Genomic DNA, 26,990 nt, shown 5'->3' with positions numbered 1-26,990 from the left:
ATTGGTTGTGACTTTATACAAAGGGGTTCGAGTCAGTTAAATGTTGAAGACCGTTTAATGTAATTGTATTTGTTTTTTCTATCTTTTGATCAAAACTAATAGTTTTAAGTAAATCTGTTCATATTGTTTCTTAAAACTTGAGTGCCGTGAGTTTGTTTATAGCTTATAGATAAATAGAAACCATTTCATCTGAAAAGTGTGTTTACAGGTTTTTTGATTAAAACTCTTGGAGAGACAGAAACCCTTAAAGGTGAGTTTTAAAAAGTGTGTTTCGAAATGTTTTATTGGTACTGTGTAACCTAAATCCAAGGCTTAAATTGACACTGACTTAATCAGGGTTAAAACATAGTGAATATAGCATAAGAACCCAAAAGCCCTACCCCTATTAATATTTCTATTTACGGGGAGCGCTACATTGGTCTGTATCCCTATCTTCTTCATTTTTTGATTTTTCAGTTTCTTTTTCCAGTTTCCTTTTGTCTTTCATTGATCATTCATTTTTCCTTTCTTTATCTGTTTTTTTCTCTTTACTTTCTTCGATTCCCTTTCTTTCTTCTTCCTTTTTCTTTTTTCCCTCTCTTGTGGTCTAAATGCTGACACAGGGTTTTTTCAGCATCTCTCTCAGAGTCGATCATCAGTCCTGTCAGAGTCCTGTGAAGGTTAATAACGTTCAGTCTTCTCCTCGACTCCAGCTAGACTGGATTACTGAGTGTGTGTGTGTGTGTGTGTGTGTGTGTGTGTGTGTGTGTGTGTGTGTGTGTGTGTGTGTGTGTGTGTGTGTGTGTGTGTGCAGTGACGGTTTAAGGTTTTTTTTTAAATAAAGGGTTTTTTTTCTCCTTTTTCTCTCTGATCATCTCTTCCTGTTTCATCTCATGCAGTTGACTCATATTGGGGTCACAGGCATCGGATCGGTTGTTTCCATGGCAACAGGGTTCCGTTAGCACTTGTTAAGTCTCTCTGTTTGATTGGCCCGTCTCTCGGGATCTGCTCTTTCTCCTCCTTACCCAGCATGCTTTGCGGTGACTGCGGCAGTGTGTGTGTGTGTGTCAGATGAAGAGCGAGGCAGAAAGAGCCATCACTCCATGTAAATGTGTCACCATGGTGATGGGGAGGGCAAATATGGGCATGTTACCCTGTTAAAGGGAATAGCCGTATATCCAAGGTCCTTGATGGGGAAACACACACACACACACACACCAGCTGAGGTCTGCGCTGTCGGGCGACCTTCACACACATATTTGGACCGATATACACTGATAAACACAGTTCCTCTCCTGTCTCTGTTTTTGTGACAGAGTTTAAATATCAGTGATTAAATAATGGAACATTTTTTTGCATATTAAAAAAATTAAGGGTGGTGAGTTTGTTAATTAACTCAATTTACACAATGTTACTGAAGCTGACTGTATACACAGTGGGCTGCAGTGTCCAAGTAGGTAACACAGCCCAAAGAGTGATCAGGGGGGATCTCAGTAACTAGACCTGGTCTTTGCTTGCTGCAGTGATGGAGGTTAATGGTGTTTAACAGAGTCATCCTGCAGTTTGTGGGTATCAGTTTATGGCAGCACTGACTGTCAGTGCAGGTCGGTCGTGCTAAAAACTGCAGTTCATCTAATGGCTGCTTGAGATTGTGTCCAAAAGCGAGACAATCCCCAGAGAATGCCATGTTAAAATCCCCTAATCTAAGCTTTATTAGATTAGGATGCTGAGTCACTGCCCCTGCATTTATCATTGTGAGTAATAGTGAGCATTTCTGTGCACCATAGACAAAACCATACAGGTACCGCCCTCTCGAGTGACTGAAGTGAACATATCTTTTCTTGGAAAACAACAATAAAGGCCTGAAATAAACAACAAAAACACCCATGCTTTTAGTTTCAGGGTGTCTCTCTTTCGAGGGGCCCATTGTCTCATAATTCATCCACTTATAAAACCACCACAAAGCTGTTGCTTGGCTAAAAGTATGTCCATTTGTTCAAATGTAACACTGTGGACAGGGAGGGCAGCGGCAGGTGTGGGCCATTATCAAATCAAAGTATGGTACAAATATTCAGTCCTCTGCAGCTCTTCTTGTAACATGAGACCAAATCTAATAAAATCTGGATCATCTCAGACCTGCAGCTCTTACCCACAATCCCCTGAGAAGCAGTGGAGGGAGAGTAGAGGAGAAGAGGAGGTCAGCCCCTCATAATGAATGCAGCAGTGACATTTGCTGCACTGACTCCTCATCTGCTGAGCTGGGCAGAAATCTGACGACAGAAAATCCTTGAAAACATCAGAATAGGAAGCAGACGCAGGACGGGAGCGTTGGTTTATTAACAGCATACAGTAAAACAAAAACAAACAAACAAACAGCAGTGTGTGTCTCTGTCTGCAGCTTCTCTGCAGTGAAGGTCACACACTGGTTCGGTCATATGAGTCTACTGAGCATGTGCAGGTCTGACCCCAAACTGATGACTTCACTCTGTGACAGAGCCTGAGTCTAACATTCATATCTTATGTATCATAATAGAGGGCTAGCTACAACGTAAGAAGGGGGAATATTGTTTTTCCCTTTTTTTAATTGTTTTTTAAGGAAACCTACATTTTAAGTATTGAATAGTAAGGAACCAGGAAGTATTTCTATGTACTGAAATTTTCACCCTAAATTTGAAAAACTGCATTTTGGAGTTGTTTTTTGTTTTGTTTTGTTGAGCAATCATTGATGATTGATCATTTGAAATCTGTTGTCAAAGTGTTTGTTATTAGAAACTCAAAGAATTATGTTTCCTTCAGCACGTATTGCAGACATTGCTCACATATTGCACTGTTTCATATAAATGAGTTTAAGGTCGTTTTAAGGAGATGAGGTCGTTTTATGTGCTACACCGTTACAAAGAGTACTTCATCAGAAGCCTACTGCAGAAATATGAGAACTGGCTGAGCGGAAAATTTCTTTTAGGATCAGCTGACTGGAAAGTGGGAAAAGCCAGAGGAGAACTTAGATAATATGTTATCTAACAGGCGCTCCCTGTCCAGAGGAGGCGAGGTTACCCATCAGTCGTGCTTTCCTCCCATTCAGCTTGGCGTGGTTTAGTCGCTGCCTGCGTGACATTATCAGACGTGCCTCCAGCTTTTAACTCTCCTCTTATGTGTGCCTGTTCCTGCAGGAGGCGCTGCAGAGTGTGAAGATGGCCAATGCCGTGGCTTCCTACGACCAGTTGGCCCACCAGGTGGAGGCGCTCCGAAAGGAGAACTCCCACCTGAGGAGGGAGCTGGAGGACAACTCCAACCACCTGTCCAAGCTGGAGACGGAGACATTTGGCATGAAGGTCAGTGGCGATGCAAACACAGGTCAAACCACTCTGCAGCTGCTGGTTCCACCCACACGCTGAATATAGATGATGGGTGTAGTTTATGGGTTTGAAAAGTGAAGTCAATGCAAGAAGTGTCTCAAACTGTACTCGTTCTAATGACCAGCAGGGGGCGACTCCTCTGGTTGTAAAACGAATATGATTGTTTTGAATATGGGAAAACAAAGCAACTGACCTATGTCCCCAGTAAACACTTTCCTGCTGGGTTTATGGTTTAAGTCTTTGTGTATACAGCATGATCTTAATTATGGTCCCATTACAGTTAAAAAAAGAAAAAAACCTCTAGAAATTAGAGCCAATAGATAGTAGTGATGGGTCGGTGGTGAACGATTCGGCTCTAAGAGCCGGCTCTTTGAAGTGAACGACGGGAGCCGGCTCCTGATAGTGAGCCGTTTCTTTTTTCTTTTCGTTCGTTTCCTTTTTTTTTTTTTTTTTTTTTTTTGTGGAAGCCGCACGTGATTGGTTAAGATGACTGGTAGCATATGATCGTCTGCACTGAGCGGTTGGGGGAGGGTCCATGGACACACTGCAGTGAGTAAACAAACACCAGAGAGGGAGGGGCTCCTGCAAAATCCACTCAGAGACAGCAAAGAGCCAGAGGAAGTTACATAGAGGCTACACAGGGGAACGGTGAGGAAAATGAGCAGAGGTGGGAAGTAACGAAGTACAAATACTTCGTTACTGTACTTAAGTAGATTTTTCAGGTATCTGTACTTTACTTAAGTATTTATTTTTCTGACTACTTTTTACTTTTACTCCCTACATTTTTACACAAGTATCGGTACTTTCTACTTCTTACATTTCCAAACAGACTCGTTACTTTTTAACACGTCAGAGAGAAGTTTGCATTTCCGGTCAGTGCGCCGTCAAACATCAAACGATCTGAGCCTAAACGGAGGAATAATAACATATAAGAGACAATCGTACTGGCGTATCCTCCATCATCGGGGCTTATCTCGTACAAAGGGATTAAATACGCAAACCCATATAATTAATGTCTCATTTATAGCGCTATAATCAGGGGTCACAGCGGGCCGGACCGAGTCCGTAAGTTGCGCTGCGGCACATAAACAGCTTAGAGGAGCGAGCACGAAGGGAGTAACGTGTGGCAGGTAAATGCAACGTTTCTAAATGCTCAACAAATATCAGCAAACACACAAAGTGTGTGCAGTTTGTCACACAGCTAGTTAAAAGAAGAGCTGCTGTATTTCAGCGAGAGCAAAGAGAGAGAAGTTCACTCAGAGATGGAGAAAGAGGACAGGAGAGGAAGAAGAGAGGTTAGAATTAAAGGTAAGGACTGGAAAATAAACTGAAGTATGCTGACGTTGTGTAATTCAAAGATTCTATGAAAATACTGCAGTTTAGGTTAGCTTGTTGTACTGTATTTACAGTAAAGCTCTGTGTTGGACTGGAGCACAGTGTTTGTGTTCATGGTCAGAGTTACAGGTTACATCAGTGCAGCAGAGATGAGTTTGAATCAAAGCTGCTGATGCTGAGATTCATTCACTGAATCCAACATTTCTACAGCCTGTATGCTGTCAGTGTAGGGGATGGAGCTCAGCTCAGATAGCTGTGAAATACTGGGTTACATCTTTGTGAGTTCAGTTCATCCACACAGAGCAGTAAACCTCAGAGCAGCAGCAGCAGGTCAGCTGATCACAGCCTGCACACCAACATCATTTACTGCAGCTCACAATAGAAAGTTGTGATTCTTCTCCCCATGCAGAGCCACTACAGCTGATCTTAGGGTTCCTCCACCTTCTGAATCCCACTGTAACCCCTGAGTATCCTCATGTTGGTGTTTAGGTGGAGGCACAGTCACCCTCTACTATGGAGGACACAGAGAACAGAGCTGTGTTTAAATTCCCTTTCACAGTTTGTGTCCTACATAACAGTTTCAAGCTGAGTGCATTCATTAGGATTAAAATTTAGATTGGAATAACGTTTGTATTCTCATGTAATATTATTTTATATTATTACAATAATATATAATGAGGTTCGGTTAGTTTTACACAAAAATAGCTTGTAGAAACATCCTCCAAAGAACTACTTTTACTTTCTTACTTTGAGTACATTTCAGAGCCTGTACTTTTTTACTTTTACTTAAGTAGAGAAGTTGAACCAGTACTTCGACTTTTACTAAAGTATTTTTTAACATAAGTACTTGTACTTCTACTTAAGTACAGAATGTCAGTACTTTTGCCACCTCTGAAAATGAGTGACGGAAAGTGTAGCAAAAACTGGAAAGATTTTAACTTAATACCTCCAAACATGTCGAACGAGAAACAGCGTACTTCAAAAGTGCCGGCATTTGGGGACTTCCGGTCATAAATACCGTAATACCACTACATGACTGTGAAGTGCAATTTCTGAGCTTTCAGGAACCGTTTGAACTTTTTTGATAGCACGAATGGTCGCGGAGTTACGGCTCTTCTTTGGGAGCCGAAAGAGCCGGCTCTCTGAAAAGAGCCGGCATTCCCATCACTAATAGATATCCCATCTTCAGTTCTTTTGAATGTATTTTTCAGAAGAAGACTGACTCATACCTTTTTTTTTAATTTTTGCAGTAAGCTGCATAAAATTCAACTCCATCACTTTGTCAGACAATTTCATCACACAATCCAACAAACAATTGGGGCAGCTTTTGGCTCACATCCAATGTTTGCTTGTTTTTAATAAGTTTCTCTGAGAAGGAAGATTTGGTTTCTTAAATGCATCAGTGGCTTTCTTGGGTCCATGTTAGCATTAGCTAACTTCACCCATGAAGTGATGCACTCAAGCTGAGCTGATGACTGTCCTACGACCAGTAGCTTCAGTCATAGTTTCTACTAACCCTTTTTTATTAATGGGTCACACTACTGATTAAACGTGGTTTGCTCCACACAAGAAACTGATCTAGTTTGCCCCCACCCCTCTTTGTTATCCATCAGAGACTTTGATGAGTCATGCTGTAATAATGCCAACCTGTTTGTTCTCTTTGACAGAATGTTTAAAAAATAAATAGTTAGTGTGTAGATTTGTGTTCTCGGAGGCTTAAACATAAAAAAATGTCCATCACATGTTCACAGAGTCACGTGTGCCCTTTTTGAGCTTGTTTATTTCACATTGAGATTATTTTAGGATTATATTTTCAAACTATTAATCCTGAAGTCAAAAATAAACCTTTAAACTCATAATTTTGTTCATATTTTTAACTTTTACAGCCTGTAATCAGAAACCTTCATCTTAAAATCAAATCAGCTATTTCTATGTCAGAATAATCGATAGGTTCACACTGAGAGCGAGAAGGCTGTAAATCAGGCCAAGACTCGAAGCTCGCTGGATGTAAATCCCATCAGCTGCAGGCGCACAGACACACACGTGCACGTGCCCATGCACACACCGACTCACGTGTCCAGATGCTGAGAGCAGCTGGATTATGAGGCAGAGCTCAGCGGGTTTTAGTGTCAGAAGCAGCACACGGAGCAGACAGAGGAGTCACACAGACAGCTGGAGTTCACTGCTGCACCGGATTCACCTGCAGCAGGTGAGTCAGCGAACAAGGAGTGGCTTTAATATCCAACCTGAAGGATTAAAATTAGTTGATGTGAAGGAATAACTGTTGTTCAGATGATGAGTCGTCTGCGCTTTTTGGGATTATTACGTTTTTATGTTTATTAATCTGAGCTTGTCACTCTGCAGATAAATCACTTTAAACTCATTTTAGCTGTTTTAAGAAAATTCAGTTTTTAAATGTTACCTACAGTCAGCGACTCGCAGAAATCAGGTGTTTCTGTGTGTCACATAGCGACTAAAGTTTGTACTGCAATCATTTTAATATATTTAATAGCAACTTAATACCCATAAGTGGTAACTTATAGGTGGTTTAACCATAAATCCCATAAAAACCGGTTGCTTTATTTTTAAACTGTAATTTTCAGTTGCAGAAAACGATCAGAGCTTTAACTAAGCTTTCTCTCCGTTTATACATGAAGGGTGATCTTTAGAGACAGTAACAGAAAATGTTTTTAATACCACAGAAATCCCTGCACTGCTCGCACTGTGTTGATAACATTCATTTGTCTCAGTGTTCCTGGAACATGTAAAAACAACTTCCATGTAGTGAGTGGTGTTTGCTGGATTTTATATTTAAGGTCTGGTTCATAGAAACAGAGAAGACAGGTTCATCTGTGAGCCCTGCTCGGTGTAAATGAATACTAACGTGACACAAAAGGGTTGGAAATACAAATCTGTATTGCAAATAATTTCAGATTTATGCGTAAAATAATGCAAAACACAAAAATAGGCTTGTTTAATCCTGCCACACTCACTCAATCTAATTCAGTATCTGATTCAACAGAAAAAAGTAGGTCATCAGGAACAGTTAGTACTCTCTATCCACGATGTTTGAACTTTCTTTGTTGTACTGTTATCAAATCTAATAAAGGAATCCCTCTGAAAGAATCAGGTTTAATTCAAATGTGCTTCAGAGGCTTCAAAACAACATCAAAAGCAACGCAGTTCACAGAGATCCTCAAAAAGGCTTCAGACACATGTTCTGGGTGTCCGAAGCTCTTAAATTATAAATTGTCCTGTGGAAGTTTCATATTGAAGCCAACACAAACCCAACAGAGGAATTAACATTACATCTGTCATTTATTTAAAAACACTCTCCACTGACTGTTTAAGATGTATGTGTGTTTAGTATGTTTAGTATTTTTGTAAAAGTAGACAAAACCAAGAAGAATGAGACAAGGAGGAGGAAGTGACCTTTTGACCTGGAAATGTATACTTGTGGCGTTACTAACAGCGTTTCACCGGGATAAATGTAATTCTTGTTTCTTCTTCTTCTTCTTCTTCTTCTTCTTCTTCTTCTTCTTCTTCTTCTTCTTCTTCTTCTTCTTCTTCTTCTTAGGAGGTGTTGAAACAACTCCAGAGTAAACTGGAGCAGGAGGCAGGAACTCTGGCATCATCTGGGAGGAGCGACGTGCTACACCAACTCAAAGGTCTGAAACTGTTTTACTTTTGCTTTTTTTTGGCTTTTTTTGTTTTGTTTTGTTTTGTTTTGTTTGTTTGTTTGTTTTTTTGTTTTTTGTTTTTTTTTTGGGGGGGGGGGGGGGTATTTCAGGACCTTTTTCCAGGAAACAGGAAACAGGATGCCCAGCCCCAGAAACTTTGAACATCGTATAACTTAGACGACAGCCAGGCTCAGACATGCTGGAGAAACCCCTGTTTTCTTTTTTCTGGGTTTGGGTAAAAAGGTGTGTGTTGACAGTAATTTGTGGGCCTCCCAAATGGCAAACGAGCTCTGCGTCACAATCCCAGCAAGAAAAGTTCATAACTGTCAGTTTTGTGTATCTGGACACTTTCCTCTTAATGTCTGTTCCAGTTGAACCTACCTGACTCTACTGAAGCTCAGAGCTCATCGCCTCCACAGAGATCAATCATCACTTACAGAGAAAGGAAATCGACTCATTCAGCTAATCGGATTGGGTCCAGCCAGCCAGGCCTCACTGTGACTCGTTCAGTTAAATAGCCAGTTAATGTCAATTAGTTTGTCTGGACTTGAATTAGTTTATTTCAAGCTGAGATTAAAAGCCGCAGATGTGTTTATAGACAAGCTGTCGGCCAGCGCAGCTAAAGAACTGAAATTAAACCAATTAAATTAATAAGCATAAAATCAACAGTTGCTTTAATGCTGAATATAAGGGAACTTAAATGTAGCTGTAACAATTTAAAAGTGGTGATAGATCTGGAAATTTATGCCTGGATGTAGAAAAAGGACTGTTAATCTTTACATTTTAATTCTTTATGATACTGGTGACCACTGAAAGGCAGTCAGTGTTAGACAGATGGCACATAAGATGGTTTATATCAGATAAATGTGGAAAAAGTTGTTAATGAAAGAATTTTTTGTTTACATTTTTGGAGCTGGAACACCAAAAGCGACCCCCCCCCCAAAAAAACAAGCAAACAAAATAAAAAAAAACAGTTTAACCAAAAAAACAATCTATTACAGTGAGAGAAAATGCAGACTTTTTTTTGTTATTTTTCCTAAATGTAACTTAAGCTCACATTAAGTATAATTAAAACTAGCCCATCATCAGCATAGAAATGACCAGAAAAAAACACCATAAAAATAGAGCCCAGTGGAGGCAAATATACTGCCAATAAAATAGGAAAATCTAAAAAAAAAAAAAGAAAAAAACTGTCTTAATGGATTAATTGATTATTCAGTGTATAAGTCTTTTGATCAAAAATTCTATAGAGAAACGTGGCAACAAAAAATAAAAATCTGAATATAAATCTACTGAAGTGAACTCTTACACTCTAAAATAAAACATATAATATCCCGGGGCTGATGTTACATCTCCAGTGAGGAAGGAATTCAGACTTTAAAATAAAACAGATTTGAGTGAACTGATGGTTCTTCCTCCTCCTCCTCCTTCAGAGCTCCACATGGACCTCAGCAATTACTACGAACTCAAACATCAACCTCATAACCTGAGGCTGCTGACAGGCAGTCTGGTAGGGGCGGGGCCAGGTGTTGGCGGAGTTGCAGAACTAGATGATCACCTGGCTCTGCCTCCGTCCTCGTGCTCCTCCTCCTCCTCAATGGCAGCGGTGAGCAGAGCCAGGAGTCCACTCCGAGCGGCGTCCTGTCAGAGCACAGTGTCCGCCGGGAAGACTGCCGCTGTCATGCTGCCGCATCACTTCTTAGATGGAGCCCCACCCAAAATAGCTATGATTACCGGGGCAGACGGACGAGTGATCGACCATCACTTGGAGGAGCTGTGCAAGGAGAGGTGAGCTGATTTACATCAATCTTAACTGAGGCACTTGGGGGAGGGAGGTTACATGGTTTCTGCTCTTTATTCTCTTCCCAAAAATGATAGCTTCAAGTGGGCCCCTGAGGAGGGCCAGTTTTTAATACAACTGCTTAAATCCAAAGGCAACACAATAACAACTATTGTGTCTTTGGGGAGTTGATCAATCACCTGCCAGAGAGATTGTAGTCCAGAAGGACAGAAGAATATGAGACATATTCATTACTTTTGCATATGTCACTTTAAATCCATCTGTACCATGAAAACTGAAGTCTAGGAAATTGGCTGGCTGCAAGAGTGAGGTTTAAATCCCCAAATTTATAGCAGAAATTTTCAACCTAGTAAAAAATTTCTTAGCACTCAACACTAATAATATCTGTGGGATGCAACCATGTGGTTTATGGATGCAGCTTGCTAACCAAACTATTGTTATCTGATAACTTACCACACTGCCCACATGGCAGCAACCAAATCACAAGCTGTTCTTTACATTCAACCTGAAACTGGAACAAAAAAAGCGCAAAAGGTGCTCAGGATCATTTGAAGGTGAATTGAACCCCTTATTAGCTGGGCATGGTCAAATATGTGTCTGAACTGATGTTTAAAAAAGATGAAATCGTTGCTGTAAGTAATGATAAACTGTTAAAGTTGATGACTAATGGGTAGTGCTTGAAATTGTACATTTAACATTTAATATAGTAAAATGTAATAGGGCTATAATAACACTTCAAGCAAACTAGATCCACAGGTAACTGGTTCTATGATAGTGATGATGACGGTATTTTCATCTGATAAAGGCACCAAACAAATGACAACGAGCTCTGCTTCAGTTGATGCTAATAGGGTGTTAGTCTGTCAAAGTTACGCTGCATGGTTATGTTAAATAAAGAGGAAGAATAACTGAAAACTGTCTTTAGGGACCTCCTGCTGGGGGAAATCGACCGAGAGGAGAGGGAGCGCTGCTGGTTCTTCAGCCAACTCGAGGAGCTGTCTCAGAGACTGGCCCAGCTGCCACGCATCGACACGGTGAGAACGCACACCAATTTTATTTGATAAAATAAAAGATCAAGTCATGATGGGCATGTTATGGTCTGTGACCTCTGACCTCAGTGTGTTTCTGCTGCTGCAGTTTTCCCTACAGATAGATATGATCCGACAGAAGTTGGAGTTCGATGCTCAGACGATCCGGTCTGTGATGGAGGAACGTTTCGGCACCAGTGAGGAGGTGGTTCAGAGGACGCAGGTGAGTTTTAAAGTGAAGATTATTGTAAATTAATTTTCATGGATAACAAACTGAAACAGGCCACGCTCTGGACGTGGACATTAGCTACTGTGACATCATCCATGGGTTTCTGAAGTCCTGTTTTGAAGCCTTAACATTAGCATTTTGGGTTTTTTTTGTTTAATGTTTTCACATAATTCCAGCTAAGCTTAGTCAGACAGGTGCAGGTTCATCACATAGACACACACCTACCAATTAGTGCTAAGTAACGCTACAAATAAAACACTCTCACCCAAACTGAAGCACAGACTTCTTGGAAGATCTGTTAGTATGATTGATTAAGCTCACAGCACACATTAAAACATTAAAAATGTTTCAAAAGGCATCAGCAGTACAAGCACAGCCAAGAGGTCCAGTTCAGTCCCTCCAGTCAGTGGAGGTGAAGCCTTGCAAGCTATCTCAGCCACCTGTGTCTGCATCCAACTCTCACTCAGAGTCCACCCCACAAATAAAGCCCAATAAAATTAAATCAGGTGCAGTTGTTATGAAGGGTTAACCAGGTTTGTTTGTGTTGTGGCCTGCTGTGAATCTGAGCAGAAACCCCGCATGAAATATGACTCTGCCAAAGATGAGACACAATTTGACTGATGCTTATAGAACTACTGCAGATATCACAGTAATATTAATTAGGTCACTTCTTTTCATGTAGTGAAGCCCTAATCTACACATAGGGTTAGTCTAAAAAAATAAGCAGTTTTATGGTTTGCATGAACAGTGATGCCTTGAATTGGATACAAATGACCAGGTTGAGTTATTATTTCCAGTATGCGTGATGGCATATTGGAATAATTCGATTATAAACTACAGTGTTTGATGTCTGCCAATGAGATGTGACACTGACAGCTGCTGGTGGAAAGAACGCATCTGGATGTGTCTGAAATGTGTGTGTTGCAGAAGCGTGTTGCTCGTCTAGAGCAGCTGGAGAAAGAGCTGCAGGAAGCCCGAGGAAGTCAGGAGAGCCAGCTGCAGGTCAGACATACAATAAGACATGTGCACACACACAGAAATTAAAGCAGACACACAAAAGGTTTTTAATAGGCTGCTGAGAGCTGTGCAGTCTAAGGGTGGAGCTAAAGAATATTTGTGCATTAAACGTGTTAGTGATGAGCTCTGTTCACGAGAAGCTTAAATTGGACACAGAGAGGTCACGTGGAGACTGGAAGAGCTGTGATTGGTCAGATGAGACTACTGGTGTCTGATGCTGATTTTTTTCAGGGTGATCAACAGCAGAACTATTTAATCATCTGCTGCTTGGAAAGATTGAATTAGGGCTGTGCAATATGTTGATTTTCAAAAGTGATGCAGAGTAAGACAATAATGTTTATATCAATATAGTTTGATGTTGCATCATATCAGGTGTTCTTTGTAGTTTTTGCATCTCTGCTCTCACTGCACTGTCCAAGTCCCACCCCCACCATCGCCCTGCAGCATGAAGGGAAACTGCACCGCTCCAATAATTAATAATAAGTTTGAAGGTACATGTTAACTGGATGTATGTGCAGCAAAGTTTGTTGATTTGTGGGAGAAGGTACGTGCTAAGAAAGAAAACGCCCTCTTCAAAGACTCCACTTGACAAAAACATTACAGAAAACAAGAAATCACCATTAATCCTTAAAATATTCAGATTTTGTGTCCATATTGTTCATCATTCATGCATATTTGTTTGATGCAGAGTTCCTGTCTGCTCCGCAGCTGATACGTGATCACAGTGCGAGAACACACTGACTCGAGTCAGTGCTGCTACTTTGTGAAAACAATTTTGTGCCTGGAAGCTAAATCATACATCCACAACACTCAAACTTAATATAACATCGCAAAAATATGTCATCATCATCATACGTGATCATCAGTGGCCAGGAGATCTGTGTAGTCTCAGGCTATGATGACCCTAACCATAACCCTAAGCTATCAGAATATGTCATTTGTATGTAATATTAAATCTGGGGAAGAAATAAACATTCTTACAGACACTCATCAAAAACTATTTACATTTTTTTTAAAGAAAAAGCCCATTTTGCTTTTCGCCAAAACACAGGGTTAGTCTAAGTGTATGAATATAAATCTGTGGGAAACACTGCATAATCATCCGAGCAGGATGGTTAATGGCTTCACTTGAAGAAAACTCTTGGACTAATAAATGTATAAATATTAATTTAATCTATTTATTTCAGTGAAATCTGAATTTTAAATACTCATTAAATGCTATATTTTCTGGTTCTCATTAAGTTCCCATTTGACTCGTTAACAGTGACGGTTTTACTGTCCACATGAATCCGTCAGTTGTAGGAAAAGGAGAATTCAGGTTTCATGAGTCCATGGTGCTGTCACCGTAGGACGCGTTCCCACTCTAACTCCACATGACAGAGAGACACTGAGCCATCACAAGCCCACACCCAGAACCCCGGGTACAGCGGCTCAGTGAAGGTGGAGGTGAAGGTGTGGATGTGGACCATACTGTCCTGAGTTACACAGTAGAAGGACAGAGTTCCAGCAGACCAGTTTAGATAGACCCCAACTTTGCGAGCGAAGGGCTCAGGCGAGGAGGACTTGAACCTCTTTCTGTTGTGGCACGGTGTGTAAATTCCCTCTGAGCACTCCACGGTCCAGGACCACTCGTTGTGTCCCAGCAGGCAGTTTGCCGTTTTTCCGTTTCTAGAGATGTTGTTGTAGGCGATACCGATGTCGGCGCCACCGCTCCACTCCACCTCCCAGTACACCTTGTCCAGTAGTCCTTCCCTGCACAGGACCTGAGGACAGTGCTCAAACCTCTCCGGGTGGCTCGATGATTCAATGTCTCGCCAGACACGAGTTGCCGTCCTGCTGTTTTCAGTTAGAAGGAGTTCAGAGTTGGCAGTGTTGGGGTCAAGGGTCAGATAGCAGGCAACTGAAGGTGAAACAAAAGAAGGTGATTAGCCTGAAAAATATCTGTTTCCAGACTTTCTGTGGTTTGGTATCCTGCTGCCTCCAGGCTCGAGACAAGAACATCTCAGTTAAAAGCCAAATCTCAAAATATCAGAAGAAGTAACTTCAGTTTTCATTAAACTCAAATGGAAGTCGCTGTACAAGTGATTAACAAACTGGCATCAAAACTGGATTCTTGGGCCAATACGATATTTATGGAGTAAAATAATTCCCGTATGAATTTCTTGAATGATTGTTCATTACTAGCTCCATATTTTTTATTCTTGGGCATGAGTCACAGTTGAAAATAATCCTACTTTATTTTACACTGAGGGCTTGTTGCAACCCCTCAGTTCATAGGCTCCCTGAAATAAGCTGTTTTAGGTGCCACTCTCCCTTTAAGCCTCGTCTCTGATTGGCCAACTTCTGGAAGCCTGCTGAGGGGCAACACTCATTGTTCCTGTAGCCGATGACTGTATTAAGAAATATGACAAGTTGACATTATGTCATCTCATCATTAAACTTTGGTTATTATATGAGCATCAGACACTGTAACTTTATATATTTGATAACAGAAAATAAGAAAAATTGGTCCCCTTTAAAGGCACAGAGGCAATAAAGAAGCTGAGGTCAAATCTATATGTGCTTACAGTTTTTCAGTGCCCACAGGTATCCTCCTGGCAGCTCGCTGAACGACAAAAAACACCCAAAACATAAAAAGAAAAATCTCATGTAAAATCTCATCAACTTTATAATTACATCTAATTGGAGGCTGTATGTTTGAAATGGTTCGCCTCACCTCAGGTCATCATTGTTGGTGTTTCCCACACTGAACAAAGCGAATCTAGAAGACGGAGGACACTGAACTGTTTCTGAAGGTTTATCTTCATCCTCTCCTGACGCCACTGAGGAATCGCCTCCCTCCTTCTCATTCACACTGATCTGATCACCTGAAGAAAAAAGATCATATTTGAATGCATGACACTGAATTCAAAATGAAAATTAATCATACAGAGAAGCGCAGAAAGCGAAAACTGAAATAGTTTGTTTTCCGATGGTGTGAACCAGGGTTATAATAGTTTTGGATTTTACATTATAGTTTAGTTTTAGTTAGTTTTTACTTTTTTTCTCTAATTCAGTTAGTTTTAATTAGTTTTCAGAGTGGTTTTGCTCGTTTTTATTAGTTTTTATTTTTGGTTTTATGCTTAGTTTTAGTTAGTTTCAGTATTAGTTTTAGTATTTTCATACTTAATCAGGTACGCTTTAAAGATACCCTTTAAAGAAATAAATTCAGCAACCAACTGTTCACAGACAGCAGAACTACATGCTAAATGTGTGTAATATTAAGGACACACATGAACATCAACAGGGAGAAACTGCTAACAATATGAACTCCAAAACTCGATAAATTCTACAATAAACTCCCAATAAAGTTCAGCCTCAGGGCAGCAGATTAACAACAGCTACATGTGGTGTTTGACAAAAACAAACTCCTTGAAGGAGTCAAAGCTCAAATCCAGCTGCATCCTGATGTTCTCTCCACCTGATGCTGCTTCTGTTTTGGAGCTAGCTTGGTTAGATGCTCGCTGATTAGACTTGCAGGGTCTTTGCGGCCTCTGTAGCCTACGGAAGCGTCCGACCTCATGTCCGCATTTATGCATGTATAGCTGGATTGCGTGTGTTAATTACCTTGTGGTTGTGTGCTGGGGGTTTTTTGGTCCTCGCTCTTTGTGCTCAGTTTTTAGGGTGCAAACATATTTGTCCCTGTTTTTTCACTTTCTTCATTCCTTCACGTCCATTCCCATAGTTTCAGCAGCTCCCTCCAGGAATTTGCTGACATTTGTGAGTCCTTATATTGATGCTTTGATTATTAGTCCTGATTGTTATTATCTGACTGATAAAGTAGCCGGAAACGCACAAGGACTAAACACAACGTTGTGGGCTGCGTTGACCCGACGAGTAGTCACGTTTCTCTGGAGGTGGAGGCCGGGTTGCCTTGTAGGATGAGAGCGGTTTCCGTAGCTGCCTTGTGTGCGCTTCTCAGGTCTACTTTGATGTTGGTGTTTTTTTTCCTGACTAAGAAGTGTTCCGTACATCATCCACAACATCATCCACAACAAGACACTCGCTGCTATCTGTGCTATCATAGTAAAAAAAAAAAAAAAAAAACACCACATGGGACTCTCTGAGGAGCAGCGCGGTGTGCGCACGCACGCACATGCGCACCCATTTGCCCGACGGCGTTCCGAGCTTAAACTCGGAGAGAGGAAAAAAATGATTTCATATCAATCCACAAGACTTTTGAAAAAATAACAATATCTATAATTTCAGTTAGTTTTAGTTAGTTTTGTAAACTCACAATTCAGTTTTAGTTAGTTGTCGTTTCTTCCTTTTAATTTTAGTTTTTATTTATTTCAGTTAACGACAATGTTTTTTCAATTTCAGTTTTCGTTATTTCGTTCGTTTTCGTTAACTATAATAACCCTGGTGTGAACATGGAGGGAGTAATTTAAAAGAAAGGCATTCCGACCCATCTGTTCTTAATGGTTTCATTAGATTTTACATGAGCAAAACAGAAGTTATGGTCGATTTTGACTGTAAACTTGTTTTTTTGTGTTAAATCAGGACGTACCTGTCTCTGATGCACATATCACCTCCTGTCTTTGTTGGGTTTCAGAGAAAGTCTTCCTCCTCTCAGTTACCTCCTGAGAAACATTTACATCCAGCCTGCAGTCATTTGATTCATTCAGCCTGTCTGTCACATTTCTGTTAGTTTCCTCAGTGCTGATTGAGTTTTTGTTCCTAAACCCATTGTCCATTTGTTCCTCGGTCTTTACTGAGAATGTCTTCCCAACTTCCTGAGCATCTTTTGTTTGTTGGTTAATCTTTGAAAGAGTTCGGTCTCTTCTGAACAGACCCATTATGGACCTGTCAGTTGTTTCAGCTTTGGGGGCTTTTATTTTGAAAGTGTTGGAGGAGTCTTCCTTCGCAGCGACATCGTTATCCTCTCGCTCCTTTGAAAGGACGATTCTGAAGGCGCTGGAGATGTCTTCTTTAAAATGATTCAAGTCCTCTTTTAACAGAGTCAGAGGGTTGACGAGCTTCTCTGGCGCCTGAGTTGTTTTAGGATTTGCGTCTTTGTCCTTGAACACTTTCAACACTTCTTCCCTGAACTGGCTCAAGTCCTCTTTGAGAAGAGTCAGTGGGCTGACCGATCTTTTCTCCATCTGACTTGTCTTGAGTAAATCTTTCACCTGAGCATCCTTACCTTTACAGTCCTCTGGGTGAAGCTCATCGTCCTCTCGTATTTCAGTCTCTCTCTGATTATTTTGCTCTGAATGTTTTTCACTGAGACTCATTTTGAGGTTTTGTTGTTCTGTGAAACTCTTAAATCCTTGTTATTCCATGTTCGCAGCAATCTCTGCAGGGATCACCTGTATGATCAGATATATGTGGAATCAACATCTCTTAGTTTATTTTTGACTGTAGCACTGCTCATCATAAACAAGGCCACCCACAAAAGGTCTTTTTTTGTGACCTGACATGTGCATAATTTACATGTAAATATACATAAATGCATCAGCACCTGCCTCTTAATTTAGCTTCCCTGTACTTTAACCCTTTAGTGCCTCCTGTATTGTTGCTCCTTTGCATTTTAAAGAGACAGCTGGGATGGTTCAGGTGTCTGACCAGGATGCCATCTGGATACCTCCACAGGGATATTTTCCAGGTCAAATGAAGGATTCTGTATCCCTTCTGGTCTGGTAAAAAGGGAACCTGGGTTAGTTTGCTTAGATCGCTTCCTGCTTGACCCAATTCTAGCTAAACGATGGCAGGCAACAAGATTTAAACTTCATCATGTTTCCCCAAAAATGAGGCTGTTCCACAGAGCTTTACAGAACAAAGTTTTCAGGAACTACAATGTTTGCTCTGCAGCAGGAGAATAATGAGAGAAGTAAATATGTTTCTCCTGCGCTCTGAATAATAAATATTAACGTTCAGTTTATTACATTTAAAAACATTTCTGATTCGGTCGCAGCTGATTCAGTCCATTTAAAGAGATGGAAATACTTATATAATTATTATATGGATCAGTAGAAAACATAAGACCTTGTAGCTGGGAAAGCTGGATTCAGAAAACATGGATTCAGATGTAGTTGGTAAACCTCTCAGCTCATGTTTAGGCTTGTTAGGAGTTAATCCAGTCCTCTAGTTTTAACAACAGTGTCTCGTTCAGGTACTCACAGCTGCTTCACGCTTCTTCTTTTTTCATTTCCGAATCACAAAAAGGCTAAAAAAAAAACACCGTGGCCTCTGTCTCACACTGACCCTGACACACACTCTCACACACACACACACACACTCTCTCTCTCTCTCTCTCTCTGCTGTAATCTGCATCTCTCTCTCTCTGACTTTCTGTCATGTCTAAACTGGTTTCTGGTTTGACCAGTTTGTCTCCATATTTTTGCCTGACTTTTACAACAGATGATTGGCTGCTGTGGGGAAGGCTTCTACTTTGGCTCCTTATTATTATTATTATTATTACCAGATAAAGGTCAGTCAGTGCAGCTTTAAAACAAAACAAAAAATGTAGACACATGAACTCTGATCATAGTTGATCATATTTATAAGTGAAGTGTGATTATTTAGTCATATGTTAATTGAGGTGTGCCAGGTTGTGTCATTGTGCAGTGAACTGGTTTGTCCTCCTGGTGCCTTTTGGAGTATTTTTAATCTGACAGTCAGTATGGCTTACTGTGTAATTTTTTTGCACTAACAAACTGAATTGTGAGATTTGTGCTCATGTTTTGGTGAGTAAAAGGCTAGTATTCTCTTTGAATGTTACCTAGCACTGATCTGCAGGTATCTGTTTCTGTGTGATGCTTCCATACAGTTTATGGATGCAGCGTGGCTGGAAGCTAGCGTTAGCTGATACCTTAGCACTCCCCCCTCTTATCCACATGTGGTCCCTTCTAAAAACCCAACATGCCAACGGCCACAATCTTAAAGCTGAGGCTTTCGAATGCATACAAAACTGATGGGTGATTGAGCATTGGGTACGTCCACCATTTATTTACAGTCTTTGTTAACCTGTAACACAGCTTCCTAGTAGGAAATGGCCCAATACAGGATGTATACTTAATTGAAGAAAAACACGCACATCCAAAAGTTAACCAGGGTGCTGGATCCAAGAAAAACTCAATAAACAAAAAAAGGAGGTCCGCACACCAAAGAGCTCCTTGGAAAACTTTTAATCCATCATAACGTTAAAACAGTGACGTTTCGGGCCAGAATGCCCTTCTTCAGACTGAATAATGAATATTAATGTTCAGTTTGTTACAAAAAAGGCCATTCTGGGCAAAAATGTCACTGTTCTTATACATATATATATATATATATATATATATATATATATATATATATATATGGTAAATGGTAAATGGACTAGCTCTTATATAGCGCTTTTCTACTCAGTATGAGCACTCAAAGCGCTATTACAACATGTTTACATTCACCCATGCACTCCCATTCATACAAGCACTTCCATATGTACTAAGCTAAGTGCTTTTTAATTAACTATCATTCACACACATTCATACTCCGACGGGACGGTCGGAGAGCAACTTGGGGTTAAGTATCTTGCCCAAGGATACATTGGCATGTAGCCTGGAGTAGCCAGGAATCGAACCGCTGACCTTCTGATCAGTAGGTGACCTGCTCTACCTACTGAGCTACAGCCATATATATATGTATATATATGTATATATATATATGTATATATATGTATATATATATATATATATATATATATATATGTATATGTATATATATATATATATATATATATATATATATATATATATATATATATATATATATATATATATATATATATATATATATATATATATATATAACTGTTCTTGTGCTGTTGGTCCTGATGGACCACAGCCACCTGCCAGAACAGTGTGACTCAGAAAGTCTCTGTCTGGGGTTGGAGGGGTCAGCAGCAGTCTTCTTGCCTCCTGGAGGGTCCTGGAGGCCCAATATCTTCCAGCCTGGAAGAAATTTATATCAAAGCAAAAATTCAGATGCATTAATAATGGTAGCTGGTGGTTGCAGCCAACCTTAACTAATTTGAAGAACTCTATAGACCCATCAATCAATCAATGATAATTGTGTGTTAATTAATTAAAAACCTGTTCATTTGTGGCTCCAACACTCTTAGAAAAGATGTGTTAAAAATAACACAAAAAATGTGTTGTTACACTGTTACACATTTTGTGTGAATTTTAACACGTGTCAGATCTGACACGCATGTCGTCCCTGAACTGATGCAGCACGTGTTAAAATGTAACACATTATGTGTTGTTTTTAACACATCTGTTTTAAGAGTGTAAAAAAAAACATGAACATGAAACATAATCCAAAATGACCCTTAAGCAGCCACATTCGGGTCTCCTTCGTCTGTCTGGCGCTCTTCAGCTTCAGCTCGTTGCCGTGCAGAGAAAACTGTGTTTTTCATGCAGCTCAGAGCTGCGCTACAATTGGCTGTTGCCAGGCTGCAGGGTTGGCACCAAGCGACTTTGTCTGAGATAAAGAGAGTGAATCGGTCCGTCTTTTCTCTGCTCTGCCTTCCTCTGAGAATACCAACGAGACCACAGAAATGGAAACGTGGCTGCCAGACAGCACTAGCATAAAGATCACCTAATTAAAGGGTCACTTCACCCAAATTACAACAGGACCAGCTCTCCTACCCCTCCTCTACAGTTCAGGATCTGTCAGGATCCGATATTTGCCTCCAACAACAACAACAGAGCAGAAATGGAAGGAATTTAGTTTGTGCTGCTCACAGCTTTGAACCATAAATGTTAATGACTCCAGCAAACTTTTTGTCTCTAAAACAGGATTTATAACTTTAAAGAGAATAAAAACAGATGAGAAAAAGATTACCAGAAGAGCAGTCAGTAAAAATGTTTTAAGGAGTGTTTACATTTTTAATAATATTCGCGTGTCAAAAACTCAGTATGACCTGATGGTGGCAGTGTTACCTCTTTGTTTCAGTGCCTAAACTCAGACACACTGATACAGAAATCTGTCTTTTTGACTGACTCTCACTGCAAGATGATTTTGCAGCACCCGGATGGAAGGATTAAGGCAGAGCAGCATTTTCTTTAATGCTGGAAGGTTTAAAGATGACAGAGTTATTTTAGAGTTACATGTCTGCCTAAACTCCCCAGAGCTTTTCATGTCAATGTTCACATCTGGAAGCTTTCCAAGGATTTCTACAGTTATCCATCAGTTATCTGTGTATCTGTCTTTTATTTATTTATTTGGGTGAAATAGTGTTTGATGTCTTCACAGGGCAGCGATCACATTTCACAGATGACTGATGCTGCCACCCCCCCCTCTCCCCCCCTTAGCCACACCCATGAGGGCCTTTATATTTTAAGTGTTTTTGTGTCATTGGAGGTGGTGGTGCTCCCTCACAGTGAATGGAGGTGATCGTGTTTTATCCTCCACCGCTTGCTGTCGTCCATTTTCTCGTCACGTTGCAGCTGCTTGTGTGGAGGATGTTTGGATCTGAGCCACAGATTTGGTCTATCAAGCAGGAGGACGGCGAAATATTCAGGAAGAAAACAGAGATCAGCACACACACACACACACACACACACACTCTCCGCTCTGTCTGTAGACAGGCTTTGGCTCACACATCACACCCCGAGGCGTTACCATGGTGACGGGATGAAGGCGGGGTAGATGGGGGGGTTGAAAGCTTTGAAGGTTTCAGTCTGTGAATCCAAATGAAGCTGTGTGTGTGTGTGTGTGTGTGTGTGTGTGTGTGTGTGTGTGTGTGTGTGGACGTCTGTCTGTGTGAGGACCAGTGTGAGTTTGAGACTTTGTGAGGACACACGGTCTGGCCCTCATTGTGGGGTAGACCTGGTTTTAGGGTTCATATTCTGGTTTAAGGTAAGCTCTCTGGCTCTCTGGAAATGAAGGTCCTCACAAAGATGGTAGTACAGATGTAAACAAGAGGATTGTGGTGCAGAAGATTCCACTTCCACCCCATGTCCTCTGTCAGGAGACAAGTTTCCTTAAAAAAAACAAAACAAAAAACACAGCAGATGTACACAGTACTGTACAATAATAAATCAATCAGTGGAAACAGCATTTACCAGCAAAGGTGTGTTAAATATTACAGTTTGACTAAATCTGGATTGTTGAGCTGGTATCATTAATTATTGAGTAAAATCATTGATTCACTGGCCAGAATTCAACCTATTCTGCTCATTTCTAGCTTCCAGAACATTCAATTCTTTGACTCTACTAGAGTAGCTTTGCATGATTCACAGTTCAAAATAATCCTCATTCATCTTATACTAGGCTTAGAGCAACCCCTCAGTTTGTTCTCTATCTGAAACAAGCAGTTTTAGCTCCCTTAATGAACAGAAGGATTGAACAGCAGATGGGTGGAATAGATTTCCATTAACGTACGCATCATTTTAGTATATTTCACAAATTAGTTTACCATGAAGACACTACTTGTTTCCACCCTCTATCTGCTCCGAGGATTGTAAACAGTGGAGTCAGAACTGCTCAGCTGGACAGATAGGACACCAGTTTGTCTCCGTTTGCCTCCAAAATGTCGGCTCTGATTTATACTGATTTAAATGCAACAAAACAAACTTTGAAGCTTTATACCTCACACCAAGAAGGTTGAACTACAATCAGTGTGTCCACACTAAGGTTATTATAAACAATTTAAAATAAAATGTATAAAAATATTTACCTTAAATGAATGACAAACTAAAACAAAGAAAAAACAGGAATGAAAAAACTGTGGAAACTAAATGAGACAAAAATGAGCTGAAAAAAATTTTAAAGCTAAATAATAGTAAAAATTTAAACTATAACTGTGAAGGCAGAAGGTGGAGAGATCAGATTAGAAGTAGGTCAAAGATGCCATCCTTAGGCATTTTTCTTGTGTGTGTGCAGCTGTCCGGTGCTGAGAAGCCCCCTGCTGGAGAACCAGAGAACAGCAGCTCATCATCGGCTGCAGCAGCAGGAACAGAAGCTGCAGATGGAGGCAGCAAGGTAACGACACCCCTGATCCACAGAGGCTCTGGCCAACGTCCAGCTGCAGGATTTAGCTTTACAGACATATGAAGAATGTCAGGAGTCAATACTGCTGATCACACATATAATACATTATATAATGTAATAATGTAATCATCTTCAGTATCTTCAGATTTAAAAAATTAAAGGTCAAAAAAATTAATGAAATGTCCACGACATAGTAATTATGAGGGGAATTACAAAGTGGGGCTCCTTATGGTGGGTGGAGGTGGATAAGATCATTATTGGTGTTTCCTTCTCAGGTGGAGATGGTCTTCTGGCTGCTCTCCATGCTGGCTAACAGAGATAAGGAGGAGATGTCCCGGACTCTACTGGCTCTGTCCAGTTCTCAGGACAGCTGCATCGCCATGAGGAAGTCTGGCTGTGTCCCCCTTCTGGTCCAGATCCTGCATGAAGCCCCAGATGGAGGCGCAGGTCCCAGTGAGACAGCAGCGAGTGGTGCTGCAACAGGCTGCAGTCGCGAGGCGAAGTCCAGAGCAAGCGCTGCCCTCCACAACATCATCTACTCGCAGCAGGATGAGGGCCAGGCTCGCCGGGAGATGAGGGTCCTGCACATGCTGGAGCAGATCCGGACCTACTGCGACAGTGGCTGGGACTGGATTGAGAGCCACGCCGGGACACCTTCACCGGGAGGAACCAAAACCACAGGTGACCAGGTTTCCCGCCTGAACATCTGAACCTAAGCAACCAATAAATATACCACTGAGAAGTTAGTCCAGAGCACGACGAGTTGTGTTAAAACTTCACAACGGGACCTCACTGACCAGTGGGTAATGTCAAAGCAGCTACATCCTTCTTTTGTACAGTCAAAGATAAACAAACTACATGTAAGAGGTATATTCTTTGAGAAAGGAAAAAAGTAGGTATATAAAGAAACAAAACCACCAGTAACCCAAGTTCCCTTTAAACCCAAAGCTTATATGGGGCAAGAAATAATCCAAACTGACCAAAAATACCTGAATTTATTTTGTAGGCAAAAAAGATTAAAAATGTTATTAATTTGAATTTGTTGCCTTTATGTTTTTGTTACGTGGTTTAACATCCGGTTTTTCTCCGCAGATATTCCTGAACCCGTGGACCCGCAGATCTGTCAGGCCATGTGCGCCATCATGAAGCTCTCCTTCGAAGAGGAGTACCGACGAGCCATGAACGAATTAGGTTTGTTAGACACCAAGTGACCAGTTTTGTAACGTACAAGCAAAATCAGCCAGAACCCAAAACGCAGCCAAGACCAGAGTTGGTTCACAAAATGTCTTTATTACCAAAATAAAGGTAAGGGGCTAGCAGGGAGTAGTCAGGCTAGTGGGTCAGGACGGGGGAGGTCCACTGGGGTCGGGGATCCAGCCAGGGAGGGGTCAGGTGGATGGGCAAAGGGAAAACTAGAGGGCTCAGGGGACAAACAGACGACAGGGACAAATTCCACCAACCAGAGGCTGAGTCAGGGGGGCAATCCAGGTCCATTCACAGGAGGCAGGCAATGAAGATCCAGAAATCAGAAAAACATGAGACAAGGTCAGAGTCAGGCAGGGTCCATCAGCAGTAAGTCAGAAATCCTCCAGCAGCGAAGGGAAAAGGCAAATCTGTGGTCAAAAACAGGCAGGATCAGAAAACCAAAAAAAACTAGGAAACATGAGACACGGCTTGAAAGCTGAGACTGGAGCAACAGACAATCTCGCACTGAGCTGGTGACGAGCAGCTGTTTAAATAGGGAGCAGCACAGTGCAGGTGAGGGTAATGAGTAATCAGCACTCTCAGGGTAGGGCTGCAATCATGACAAGTTTGCAGTTTCTTTAGTGCTTTCATGTTTACGCTCCATTCCACTTATGCACTGCATATATTTTAACTTTAAGCTTTATTTTTAAAGCATAAAGCATGTTTAAAGATTAAATTTGGGTATAAAGTTTGCAAATAAAGTTTGAGCTCTAGTCCCCTGGTGGGCTTTGATAGAACTGCAGGAGTGCCATGAGAGGTTTTCCAATACTCGATTTTGGAATTTATTTTGCGATTATCACAAGATATTTCCATTTTAAATAGAAAACAGATCTAATAAAGCAAAACCATGGGATAGAAATCATGTTTTATGTCTCGCCACTGGTGGGAGTTAAAATAGAGCAGTGGCTATCAGGTGGCAAAAGGATTAAAAGGTTTTAAGCTAAATTAAGGGTTTGTAGGGCCACAGAAGGATTCAAGATGTGGGAATGACTCGCATAAAGTGTCAAGATCAAAAATACTTTAATGTATTTTTACTACAATAGAACTTTGATTTGTAGAATGTGTTATTAGCTAAATAAAGCATGGACTCAGAGTTTGTTGTTTTTCCTTTCAGGCGGTCTGCAGGTGGTGGCGGATCTTATCCACCTGGACCAGGAAATGTACGGCACGCAGAACGACCCCATCAACATGGCTTTGCGTCGCTACGCAGGGATGGCTTTGACCAATCTCACCTTCGGGGATGTCGTCAACAAGGTGCAGAAAGGCGCTGTGAGGAAGTTAGCTGGCAGTAAAGGCAGGGCAACACTGGACTCCGCTCACCCCTGCACTCCTTTAATCTGGCGTTGTGTCAGAATTCTGCAGTTAACACAAATAAATGCATCTAAAAATTTAATGTTAGGGGAAAGCAAAAACCCCACAATTATACATTTACCAGTTGAGACTGTAATGGATGTTTAGGATAAACACCTCCATTTGATGAGGTCTTTTTATATGGGGAAGCCTGAACAAAGGTTTGTCTCAGCAGAGCCTTTACAGTGATAGCTGTCGACTACTGGGTGTTTACTGACCCACCATAGTAATACACTTCTTGTCTTCCTGCAGGCCACCCTGTGTTCGAAGAAGAGCTGCCTCCAGGCTTTGGTGGCCCAGCTGGCCTCTGACAGTGAGGAGCTCCATCAGGTGGTCTCCAGCATCCTGAGGAATTTGTCCTGGAGGGCCGACATCAGCAGCAAGAAAGTCCTCCGTGACATTGGCTGTGTGTCTGCACTGATGACCTGTGCACTGCAGGCCACCAAGGTAATGAAAACAAATAACCCTCCTGAGAAAGAGGAATAATCACAAGAAGCTTTTATTTTGGAAGATTATAGAGAATGGTCTGGTAAACCGTCATGGGGTTGTATTTGAGTTATACCTAAGATACCTATCATGGTTCTGCAGGAGTCGACGTTGAAGAGTCTTTTGAGTGCACTGTGGAACCTGTCAGCTCACAGTATCGACAACAAGGTGGCGATCTGTTCAGTGGATGGCGCATTGGGCTTCCTGGTCAGCACACTGACGTACCGCTGTCAGACCAACTCGCTTGCCATCATCGAGAGCGGCGGTGGAATCCTTCGAAATGTGTCGAGTCTGGTTGCCACACGAGAAGATTACAGGTGAGCTCATAACTCATACGTTAGAATGAACCATTCTAATGTTTGACTATAAAGGGTCATTTGTTTTTCCTGAAGGTTTCAACCAAATCTGATGGTCACAGACAGCACATATTTCCTTCCATGTTCATGTTAAACATGGCCAGAG

The 26,990-nt window shown here is 41.2% G+C and overlaps 2 protein-coding genes across 2 annotated transcripts in view; one reads left to right on the top strand and one right to left on the bottom strand.

Annotated features, from left to right (window-relative positions):
* apc2 (APC regulator of WNT signaling pathway 2) overlaps positions 1–26,990 on the top strand; it is a 50,552-nt gene that overhangs the window by 14,922 nt on the left and 8,640 nt on the right. Inside the window, exons 2-13 of the mRNA XM_030726637.1 lie at positions 3,150–3,311; positions 8,248–8,338; positions 9,784–10,138; positions 11,077–11,185; positions 11,289–11,402; positions 12,336–12,410; positions 23,340–23,438; positions 23,723–24,128; positions 24,540–24,638; positions 25,807–25,946; positions 26,295–26,489; positions 26,631–26,845. Of these exons, the coding sequence (XP_030582497.1) occupies positions 3,171–3,311; positions 8,248–8,338; positions 9,784–10,138; positions 11,077–11,185; positions 11,289–11,402; positions 12,336–12,410; positions 23,340–23,438; positions 23,723–24,128; positions 24,540–24,638; positions 25,807–25,946; positions 26,295–26,489; positions 26,631–26,845 (2,039 nt within the window). The 5' untranslated portion in view covers positions 3,150–3,170. The remainder of the gene's footprint in view (positions 1–3,149; positions 3,312–8,247; positions 8,339–9,783; positions 10,139–11,076; positions 11,186–11,288; positions 11,403–12,335; positions 12,411–23,339; positions 23,439–23,722; positions 24,129–24,539; positions 24,639–25,806; positions 25,947–26,294; positions 26,490–26,630; positions 26,846–26,990) is intronic.
* LOC115778552 (tripartite motif-containing protein 14-like) lies at positions 12,964–17,770 on the bottom strand. The gene is made up of 4 exons (XM_030726635.1): positions 16,975–17,770; positions 15,142–15,292; positions 14,993–15,030; positions 12,964–14,325 (listed from the first exon to the last, which is right to left on the bottom strand). Exons 1-4 carry the CDS (start codon positions 17,699–17,701, stop codon positions 13,766–13,768), a joined length of 1,476 nt encoding a protein of 491 aa, XP_030582495.1. The 5' UTR covers positions 17,702–17,770; the 3' UTR covers positions 12,964–13,765.

Source organism: Archocentrus centrarchus, chromosome 4 (assembly GCF_007364275.1).
Source record: "Archocentrus centrarchus isolate MPI-CPG fArcCen1 chromosome 4, fArcCen1, whole genome shotgun sequence".
Taxonomy (NCBI): domain Eukaryota; kingdom Metazoa; phylum Chordata; class Actinopteri; order Cichliformes; family Cichlidae; genus Archocentrus; species Archocentrus centrarchus.
Note: the sequence above shows the minus strand (reverse complement) of the source record. Positions and strands in the feature narration are given on the sequence as shown.

Coding starts and splice junctions, on each gene's coding strand:
- LOC115778552 (XM_030726635.1), bottom strand. CDS start 17,701: ATGAGTCTCAGTGAAAAACATTCAGAGCAAAATAATCAGAGAGAGACT. Junction 15,293..16,974: donor GATATGTGCATCAGAGACAG/GTACGTCCTGAT, acceptor TTTTTTCTTCAG/GTGATCAGATCAGTGTGAAT. Junction 15,031..15,141: donor ACCAACAATGATGACCTGAG/GTGAGGCGAACC, acceptor TTTGTCGTTCAG/CGAGCTGCCAGGAGGATACC.